This window comes from Leishmania donovani, chromosome 25 (genome assembly GCF_000227135.1).
Source record: "Leishmania donovani BPK282A1 complete genome, chromosome 25".
Taxonomy (NCBI): domain Eukaryota; phylum Euglenozoa; class Kinetoplastea; order Trypanosomatida; family Trypanosomatidae; genus Leishmania; species Leishmania donovani.
The window spans coordinates 679367-689882 of NC_018252.1; the positions used below are offsets into that span (position 1 = coordinate 679367).

Sequence of the window (10516 nt, forward strand, 5' to 3'; positions counted from 1 at the left end):
TGCCCCCCCCCCCGATAGCAGGCCGTGTGGAGGGTCGAGTGGCGCTGAGCTCACGCTCTAAGGCAGGGATATCGATATGCTGAATAGAACAAGACGACCAGCTCCTCGTTTTCACACATGATCCTACTCAAGTGCATCAAAAACGTATACAGTGGCCCATCGATTGCCCCCCCCCCCTTCCGCCGCCTGAAGCGTGTAGAGGATGAGATAGGATGATGGTGGTGGTGGTGGGATGCTGTGTGTAGGTGCCACGGCTAAGGATGACTGGTATGTGTACTGCTGATGGGGCAATGTATGACGTTGTTAAGCGAAACACACACACACACACACACACGCACACACTTACGCGCACGTGAACAGAAAGGCGGTGAAGGGCGCGCATCACCAATTGCGGTCAGCTGCGCAGCCTCGATCGACAGACAATCATGTGCATGAGGGCGTTTGCATAGCCTGCGCTCGGCTCACGGCTTCCGAGTTCTGTTCAACTGCTGCTGCAGCGACAGCGCCCGCCGGACCAGGAAGGAGTTGCCGTTCCGGTCCTGCACGCGCACGTCGAAGAACTGTGGGTACTTGAGCAGGAAGGCGCATGGTCGGACTAAAGGGTAGCCCATGCACCGCATCTTTACATCACGCGAAATATTGAGACTCGAGAACGCCACCCACTCATTGGGAATGTAAGTCAGAACCTCCTCCAAGCGTTCCTTGAGTGTGGTGGTATTGCCAACGAAGCCGCTGCCTGTGCCTATGCAAGGCGACCCGCCAACGATGCTCGAATTCGGCATGGCTACCTCCATGGCTTTCTGCGGCCCCAGCCACTGCTCCAGCGCCGGCAACGGCTTCGTTCCAGGCGGAAGCCGCATAACGTGCATGTTGTTCTTGGCGCAGGACGGAGGCGCCACATGCAGCGTAGCAGATTGCGACGTCCTCTTTGCGCCGAGGCGGCACACCAGGAAGTGGTTCGGGAAGTGCAAGAGGAGTTCCTCCAAGGGAAGACGATGCGCTACGAGAATCTTTCGGGAGGCGGGGCTCAGGGCACGAAACAGCTCCCCCACTGGCATCGTGCGTGTGACGAGGGTTCCGAGCTCCACTATTACGGGCTCCAGCGATGGAGGGCCTTCTTTAGCGGCATCCCGGTTGCCGACTGAGCTCTCGCGTGCAACAGGGCTGCTGCTGCCTGCCGTGCTGCTTTTTTCTGATAGAGAAAGCGACGCTCCGGGTAGGGTGGAGGACTGTCCGACAGCGCGCCGTTGATGAAGCAGCGGCGAGGGGTACAGCGAGCCGGTGGTCGCGGCTGCGCTGCTTGATGGAAGGAACGTGAATATTGCCGTCGCCGTGAAGATACGCATCCGCTGTGCCGTGTGCTGCGCTGCGGGGTGGGCGGGCGCGGCGCGCCACAGGGGACAACACAGACGCATAGGCTTCATTGTATGTATGTGTGCACCGTCAGCGGTGTTGAGGTTCCCCCGCACGATGAGGAGAGACGAAGGTCAAGAGTGGAGCGCGGCTGAATGGGAGGGTGTTCGCGGAGACACGTTGGGTGAGGGCAGAGAGACGGGGCGCAGGTGAGGGAGGGGTGTCGTTGCAGCGGAGACGAGGTATAGGACGGAGAGACAAAGGCAGCGACGTCAGCGACTCGCGAACGCGCCGGCAGCCGCACTCGCATCCGCAGCTGTAGTGTGCATGTGAAGCGCGTGGAGAGGGGAGGAAGATACGGGCGTGTATCTCACACATTGCCGACATGCGCGCGCATTGAAAAGGTGGTGGTGGTAGTGGCATGCAGCCGAGACACCCACGCACACACACGCACATGCGCAGAGGTGAGGTGGGGGATGCGTTGAGGATTCGTTCTTATCTAGACGGCAGGCGTGGGGACGCCACAAAGGGTGTCGAGGCACACGGACACACACACACACGCCACATACACAGGCGCAGAGAGAGAGAGAGAGACAGAGACAGACTCACCGTCTCACGCACACACCACAGGTAATCATATGAAGGAGGCAGGCACGGCTGCAACCGCATATTGAGATGGACCGATAACGTATGCAGAAAAAAAAAACGTACACTCCCACAGACGCACACACACACACACACAAAGTGATCAACACGGAAGCAAGCCCACCATCATAGAGCTCGGCAACTGCACCGCCGGAGGTGTGCGAAGACGGGAGTGTGTATGTGTGCGTGTGTGCGTGCTCGTGTGCATGTGTATTGCGATGTTGAGGGAGAAGGGGTGGGGGAGGAGGCTGGTGGAGGGAAGCAGCTGTCGAGGTGATGAAGGAGCACGCGCTTCGAAGCATAAGGTAAGACAACGAAAAAGCAAAGAAAACACAAGAGGCGAAGTAGGGTGGCTCGAGCGGCTCGCAGAAGGTGAACCACCAACAGAAGCACCCGCTCACCCCACCCACCGAGACGCGCGCGCACAGGTGAATGTAGGACTAAACAAGGGATGCTTCATCTAACGAGTGCCGAAGGACTGATTGCGACTACCCATCGGGCCGCCTCGACGGGGTGCACCATCACCGCCTCCGTGACTTCCGTTGTTGCTGCCGTATCCGCGGCGATCAGCGCGCTGCGGTGGGGGACCGCGGCGCCCATCTCCTCCTCCATAGTATCCGTTGCCGCCTTCGTTGCGGTACTGCTGCGGCGGAGACCGTGAAGGCCCTGAGGGCGATGGGGAGCTCTGATGCCGGCGAACGCCACCACCACGGCCACCACGTCCGCGGTTGCTCCCAAAGCCGCCTCCCGGACGACGCTGCTGCTGCTGGCGGTCGGCGTCGTCGAGTCCCATCATCCGTCGCATTGTTTTGCGCTGCGCATCGCGTGTGGCATACTGCTGCATGACGATGGGGTTGCCAATCACGTAGAGGACGCCGTCCTCGGGGTTGGTGTGTAGAACAAAGAACTGCTTGCGCTGTTCGAGGAAGCTTCGCAGCCCACCGTGCCGCTCGCTGAGCGCCTCTTGTATGTTCTCGTCGATGGCAGAGAAGAGGGACTTGATGGAGATAGCTCCCTTGGGCGGTATGTGCTTTACCACCTCTGTCATCACAATGGAGTCGTCACGGAGGGCGGCGCGGGTTTCAGCGCTCAGCTCGCCGTCGCCCGTGCTGTTCATCACCGCGGCTGGGACAGGGCCGGGCGACGCTCGCGGGCTGCCGAAGCTGCCGGTGCCGCGAGAACCCGCGAGCGGCTCAGAGCTAGTGCCGCTTCCTCTACCACCACCAGAGGAGCGGCTGTAGGGCCGCGAGGACTGCCAGCGCAACGCACAAGCTGAGTAGCCTATCGTTGCTGATGCCGGCGCGCCTGCAGCGACCGCCATAGCGGCGGCGGCTGGTCCACCGCTGCTGAACCCGCCGCGTGACAGGATCGAAATGAATCGCATGCTCATGCTCTCTTTGCAGTTGAGTCTGCAGCTAGTCGTTGCCTATCTATCGGCGTGCGGGCGTGTGTGTGGGCGTGCCTGTCTACTCTTCTTGTATGTGAGTGTGCCTATTCGACTCTCTGTATTGTTGACGTACACAGCCAAGCCACGGTGTCCACTAGGATAGTATGTGGTCGAGCAAGAGTCGCGGAGTAGAGTGGGGGGGGGGCACGGCAGGGCGCGTACTAGAACACTGTTGAACATCAACCAAAGGGCAGCGACGACAACGACCCTCACGTGACTTGAGAGGCGGGACGAAGCGGTGACACACACACACACACACTTACACGCAGACAGGGGCACACAACAACCTCAGCCACCAAACTGCCGCAAGAGAGGCGAAGGAAAGCCAAACAAACAAGCAAGAGGGGGCCAAACAAACTCAAGTCACCTCAAGCACACTGAGTTGGAGGGGTGGAGGGTGGAGGGGTTTCAGAGACAATGACGCACGGCACATGCATCCGGCGTTGGGGAGAGAAAGAAGCCGGCAAAGCAGAGGGAGACGCATGGTTGGTGCAGGATGTGTGCATGAGCGTGTGGCCGGCAGGAAGGGGGGAGGAGGAGCAGACGGGCGCAGACGGTGGACGCGGATGTAAGGAGAAGGGATGGGGGAGGCGGCGGGGAGAGGAGCCCAAGCGCCTCTTGAGCATGACGCACACACACACACACACACACACACATTCCCCTCTCTCCTTCGCCTCACACGCCTTTCTCCAGAGTACGCCATACGCATCTTCTTTACTGTCACCGACGCACATGCACACACGTGCGTTTTGTTTCTCTCTATGGAGCGCATCACATATTTTTTTGTTTGAGTTCTGAGGCACACACACACACGCACAAACATGCAGACAGAGAGGCTGAGGTGTGGGGGGGGGGTGAGGGGAGGGGAGGACAACCCTCCCCCACACCCCCGACAAGAAAACAGAAACGAAGCACAGGATGGAAAACAACGAAAACGAGAACGGTAGGATACATGAGTGACGGGACAGAAGAGAGGGAGAGGGGTGGGGAAAGAGGCGTGCCCATGTGTGCATGCAGGACCTGCTATTCAGTCCCGCACACACACACATATATATATATGTGCGTCTGTGTGAGCATGTGTCCTCCGTCCGTAAGAGTGCGCCCGTGGGAGCCGCACACGCACACGCGTGTTCACAATCCGGCACAAGAACAAAAAGGGGACGAGAAATAGTGATGAACCTGAATGATGCGAACGATGTCAAGAGGGTGTGTGTGGGTGAGGGGAGGGGAGCGGGTTGAAGCCAGATACATATAAGGCGGGGCGAGGGTGGGCGGGTAGGGGTTAAAGGGGACATGTTTACGTTGTGCGCATGCGCGCAGTGTAACACAATGAATGACGTCACATGCACGCCCCTTGCTCCCTTCCGATTCCCCCTCACGCTTTCACTCGCATCTCCCCACCCCCACCCCGCCCACACGTAGGCCCGTATATATTTCCGACAGCGCCGGAGGGCAGGACAAGCAGCAACACACGGCACATAAAAAAAAAGATCCAACTCTGTAACACACACACACACACACACACACACACAGACGACTGTGAGAGGCGATGTAAGAGAATAAAGACGAGGGCGGTGATGGGAGAGGAGGAGGGCTAGGAAAGGGACGGAGCGCCTCCTGCCTTCGTGCAAGCGACAGTCGGCGCCTGTGAGCCGATGTGTGTGTGTGTCTGTGTGAGTGGGTGTAAGGCGCTGCCCCCATGAGGCGCACAAAACGAAAAGGCATGCAAGAGAGAAGAACGAGCGGTGAGCAGGTCAGCCCAACGGCGCAGGGCACACAGACGGAGAGATGGGGAAAAGAATACACAACCATAAAGTGGAGAGGGCCTGTGGCGTGATGTGCGTGTGTGGGGGTGGGGGTGGGGGCGGGCAGAGTCACCACAAAACACAGAAAGCAGCCTCAAGAGAGAACACAACAAGAGAGAACACAAAAAGAGAGAGGATAACTATGCGATGCACAAGGACGGCTGTAATTAGCTGTCTGTAGCGGAACTGAGAGGAGAGGGGAGGGGAGGGGAGGGCGAAGGGCAGCCATCAGTGCGGACTAATATGCCACCGAGTAGGTGAGTGGGGGCGTGGGAGGTGGTGGATCGGGGAGCTACTACTTCCGCCTCGACTGCTTGTGCTCGTACTTTTCCTTGGTCTTCTCCCACTGAAAGCGCTCGGTGAGGGGTATAGCCTCGATGGTGCTGGTGTAGCTGCCCGCCACACCTACAATGAAGTCTTGCGTCTCCTTCGGGTAGACGATGATCTCGACTAGCTTGTTGCCATTTTCCAGCTCCGACAAGGTGGCGTTGTGCAGCGCCTCGATGTCGCTGTCGCGGCTAAAGTAGTAGCGGATGTGGAACTCGTACTCGAGGGTGTCGTTGTAGAAGGCCCAGCGCTCACCGTCGTCGTACAGAAGACGAAAGAGAAGACCGTTCTGCTTCTTAGGGAACATCTTCAGTGCCTTCAGCGGCTCCTCCGGTGGGCCGCCGTACTTCCACACGATATCGTCCTGCGCTGAGTACGTAGAGTAGCCGCAGCCCATTGTTGCTTCTCTGCGCCACACGCGTGTGCTATTGTTATTTGTGCGACGTAAAGATAGGTGGCGCTCGTGATGGGACACTCGTCTGTTTTGCTTGGCGTTGCTGTTCCGAGTGCGTGGCGAAGTGCAGTTCTGGCTCACAGCTGGACACGTGTGGTGGCGGTGCTAGGCACTCCTGTGCCCCACAGCCCCGTACAGAGAGGGAGAGGGGAGGCAAAGGAATCCCGCGAAGAAAGAAAATGAAGACCGCGACGTCGCGGTGTGCGCGTGTGTACGTGCGGAGGGCGTCAGGGAGAGGTTTATGGGGTGGAGGTGCTGGTAAGAGAAAGAGAAGGAGGGAATGGGTAAGGCCGTAGCGATGGAAGTGGCGCTTGGCACTCACATGCGCAGTCGCCCCCGCACAATGTACAAGGGGGCGCTTGCTTGGGCCCACCTGCTGCTCACGGAGCCAAGAGAGTGTGTGCGAGGGAGGAGAGAACAAACTCTGCAGAGAATGGAAGACACACTAAAACGATGGCAAGGATTACCAGCGCCATCACCACTGTGACAATGGCGGTGGTGGAGAACTCTGGTCCTATCACAAAGACGAGCGGCGTTGCCATCAACGGGAGAAGACGAGGGAGCAGGACCCGACAGAGAGAGTGTCTATCGCTACGGTGCTGCTTCGTTCCCCGCATTCGTGCTGTCTGCTTCGATCACGGCTCCGGCACAGCGTGCATCACCTCCACAATGCCGTCCCCTGCCCGCCGCACCAGCGTGAAACGCCCTTTGCCAAACCGCTCCAGCGCGTGCCCGACGGCTTCCACTGTGCGCGTCAGCAGCTCCACATCTGCCTCAGCGTTCGATCGGGACAGCGCACGAAACGCAGCTGCGGGCATGCCCACCAGCTGATGCAGCCAGGCATGGCCAAGGTCGACGGTGAGGTGATCGTCCTCGCTCACCGTCTCCAGCTCCTCGCCTTGCACGGAGGGGCTGTTGCTTAGCTGCTGCTGTGTCTCGCGCTCCACAGCGTTTGGCGAGGACAGTTGCACGAGAAGCGAGTACGTGAAGGCGTCTCTTGCAGGGTTCGGCTCTGCCCCGACGTGGTGGCCGTTGTGGGCGGCACCAGGGGATGGTTCATTGATGACCATGTCCGACACCACTTCCGTGATGAAGGCCACCGTGCAGAAGGGCACATGGGGCGGATGCTGGGCGGCGTGGGCGGGCCAGCATCGAAGGGGCTGCAGAGGGAGAGCTGCGAGCGACTGCGACTGTTGCGGTGGCAGTGCTGGTGAGCTGACTGGGGAAGCTACGACCAGTTGTTGCGACGGCTGCGGGTGTTGCTGCGCAGGGGCGGCGGAGGTCGACATCATCGGTGCGTCGGTACGACTCATCGGCTGGTACTGCTGTTGCCGCTGCTGCTGCTTCGAGGGACGTCCAGTGCTCGCCGCTAGTTGCTGCCGCGCCTGTGCTTCCCAGTATACCTCTAGCGCCCTCACACGGCCACCCATTACTTCTGTGTTCCCCGCGTGCAGCCGGAGAACGCCATGCTGCACACATGGCACAGAGATGACCGTGGTATCCGACACCGATGCAGTCAAGCGCACGTGCAGTTTGGCACCAAGCGTGATGCCTTCTTTGGCCAGTACACCATAGCGCTGCCGCGTGCGCGCAGAGGCGTCCTCGACGGCGAGCACACGCTGGAAGCCGTCCGACAACTCCAGCCGCAGGCACCGCCACTGACCGCCGCTTGGCCGCAGCGGTATGTGGTTCTGCGCCTCTTCATCTTGCTGCTCCTCCATCTCCTGTAGGGTGGCGTCGGCGAGGGGGGCCGCGGTGTCTGTGCCCGCGTCATTTAGCGCTGCGTTGGGCGTTGCACCAGAGCTGCTGCGGATGGAGGAGAGGGAGTGCACGAGAACGCGGTTGCGCTGCTCGCGCGAGAGACTCACATCCTTGACTGACATGACCTGGAGAACGAGAGTCACCGTGTGCGCCGCTGGCGATAAGGGGGTGCCATCGGGATGCACAAGATCCCTGCTGCTGCCTTGGCTCCGCAGGGATGGCGCTACACCAGGCAGGTTGAGCAGCCCGGTGGGCGTGAGAAACGGCGCCAGGGAGGGGCGGATGAGCGGCGGACCGGATCGCCGCGCCACCTCCTCCAGGTCCTCATCGAGGTGGCTCCGTATGTAGTCCACCGTCGCCTCGTCAGTGCCAGCAGTCATGCAACGGCCCGCGTTGCGCGTAGCGCGAGATCGACGGAGGGCGCGCAGAGAAAGACTGCGCTGCCGCGGAGGGGCTGACCGCGTCAACGCGCGTTAGTGCGCGCGAGTCAATACCCCACGCCCTCGACAGCACGTTATGGGCAATACGGAGCGAGAGTGGCGAGTGGGAGATCGGCGAAGAGAATGTGATGCACACATATACACGCTCACGCTCAGCAGCAGCCCTTTATCCGCATGAGAGCTGAGTTGCAATGCGCGTAAGCGTGTGATGTCCCCGGCTTCGTCTCTATCTACTCGTGCTACTTTCTGGCTGTACGTTTATGACTGCATCTGAAGGGGTGCGCGTGCGTGATCAAGTGCGAGCGGTTGACTTTCCCGGGGTCTGCGTGCGCGAAACATGTAAGCACCCCGCACGAGAAGAGAGGGGGAGAGGGACAGGAAGGCGCATCGGCATGTAGAGGAAACTCGCACGTATATGTTTTTATGTGTGCATTGCGTGTTCGGGTACACATCATCAGCTGACAATCAGCGGCGGGGTTTGCGCGTGTGCGCAGGCGAAGGAGGTGTTGTGGAACAGGAAGGGATGGGAGGGGAAGCTGAGATAGGGAGAGAGAAAGACGTGGCGAGTGTGTGTGGGCGAGGAAGCAAGGCTTCTGCATCGCACAGGCACACAGTGCAGCACCTGCAGGGTGATCTCCCCCTTCACCACACACATCCCACATCTTTCTCTCTTTTCTCGCGCTCACTTACACCTTCGCACCACCTCATCCTTCTTTCCCAATCACATCCACGTAGAGGAGGACACCGTTTGTCAATACCGTACCATGAAACGGCGGCGGCGGCGGGGGAGGGGCAGACGTGTTACTTGCTGTGCCAAGTCGGGCGTATGCGCGGGTGTGCGTGCGACGACTTCCCTTTCTCTCTCCTGCGCTGTTCTGTCGTTTGTTCGGTTCACCTCGTTTCTATACGCTCATACATATTTCGCTTCAGAGTTGCCGATGCATGAAGTGGCAAGAGTCGCGAGCACGTCTCGCTGATGGACGCTTGTGTGTTCGGTAGCTTGGTTGTTTGTCGTCACTACGGCAGCCACTAAAGCAAAACATATATATATATATTGATATAAAAGTAGAATGACAGGAGGGAGAGAAGGGGAAGGGACAGGCAGAGGAGAGGAGGGGAGGTGGATAAAGGCGAAGTAGTTTGGCGCGTATGTGCGTGCGTGAGAGTGGGCGGAATGTGGAGGGGAGGGTAGAATGAGAAACCGAAACCGCGACACACGAAAGGAAGACTAACATGACTGGAAAAACAAAAAGAAAAGAGAGGGAGGGGTGAGCGCTAGGGCGTGTCGGCACCGTCCCTCCCCCCCTTTGCCAGGTGCACACGGAATAGCGAACACGACAAACAGACAACCACAACAACGAAGAGGCCAACATCCCTCCAAAAAAAAACGAGCGCGCACGAACACACACACACACACCTACACACCTGCGGTCTTTGTTATCTTTTTGTGTCTGGCAACAAAGATGGATGTGAGGTGCCGAGGGAGATGGCGGAGGGAGAGGGAAGGGGAGGGCGGTAACGCACACACCGATGAGGCCCAAGGAGAAACAAGGCGGCCCTCTCCCCAGGGGCTATGGCCGTGCCCACGCACACGCGAAAAAGTCAATCGCAAGAAGAGAGAAGCCGCACTGGAATCAGTAACATGTCGAAACAGCTCTCTGGAAATATTTGCTGTGTGCGTGTGTGTGTGTGCTAGTGTCTGGGAGGGAAGACAGGGAGAAGGACTGCTGGGCGCAGCAACAAAACGTGCTCGTGTGCTGCATGACAGCGTCGCGCGATTAACATTCGTCTCCCTGGGCTTCCGCCGCCTCTTCGTATTTTGTCCTCTCTGATTCTTCACCGCCTTTCTGTTGCGGTGAAACCACACACTTAGCCAGCACGCCGGCGCACACGGGCACCCCCCTCCTCCCTCCCCCCTCCCCACACATGCAAAGTTCGGCGAATACGGTAGCAAGAGCGACATCAACGAGGATGCCAGGTGGCTGCGAAGGGAGGGGGAAAGGGAGGAGGGACCCGACAGGAGAGTGAGATGACCGTCTCATCGCTCTCTCTCTCTCTGTGTGTGTGTGCGTGCGCCGGAGAGGAGACAAGGCAAAACCAACTAGAAAGAAGCGCGGTAGACTCGTGCTCCATAACACACGACACACACGCGCCGGGTCGATAGATACAAACCACAACACGAATGACGGAGACGAGGGGTTCTGCAGAGAAGAGTGGGGCCAAAGAGGAAGAGAGGGTCGTGGCGTGGCCGGGGGGGGGGGGGGGGCTCTCCGCGGGGCAACGG

The 10516-nt window shown here is 59.3% G+C and overlaps 4 protein-coding genes across 4 annotated transcripts; all 4 read right to left on the reverse strand.

Moving 5' to 3' along the window:
* Positions 1-461: 461 nt before the first annotated feature.
* On the reverse strand, positions 462-1424 carry LDBPK_251810 (hypothetical protein, conserved; the record flags this gene model as incomplete). The annotated part of the gene is made up of 1 exon (XM_003861463.1): positions 462-1424. The coding sequence occupies one exon, from the start codon at positions 1422-1424 to the stop codon at positions 462-464; it is 963 nt and encodes a 320-aa protein (XP_003861511.1).
* A 1034-nt stretch (positions 1425-2458) lies between these two features.
* LDBPK_251820 (hypothetical protein, conserved) lies at positions 2459-3382 on the reverse strand (the record flags this gene model as incomplete). Its single annotated transcript, XM_003861464.1, has 1 exon — positions 2459-3382. The coding sequence occupies one exon, from the start codon at positions 3380-3382 to the stop codon at positions 2459-2461; it is 924 nt and encodes a 307-aa protein (XP_003861512.1).
* Positions 3383-5545: 2163 nt separating this feature from the next.
* Positions 5546-5974, reverse strand: LDBPK_251830 (hypothetical protein, conserved; the record flags this gene model as incomplete). Its single annotated transcript, XM_003861465.1, has 1 exon — positions 5546-5974. One exon carries the CDS (start codon positions 5972-5974, stop codon positions 5546-5548), a length of 429 nt encoding a protein of 142 aa, XP_003861513.1.
* A 692-nt stretch (positions 5975-6666) lies between these two features.
* LDBPK_251840 (hypothetical protein, conserved) lies at positions 6667-8172 on the reverse strand (the record flags this gene model as incomplete). The annotated part of the gene is made up of 1 exon (XM_003861466.1): positions 6667-8172. One exon carries the CDS (start codon positions 8170-8172, stop codon positions 6667-6669), a length of 1506 nt encoding a protein of 501 aa, XP_003861514.1.
* Positions 8173-10516: the final 2344 nt, after the last annotated feature.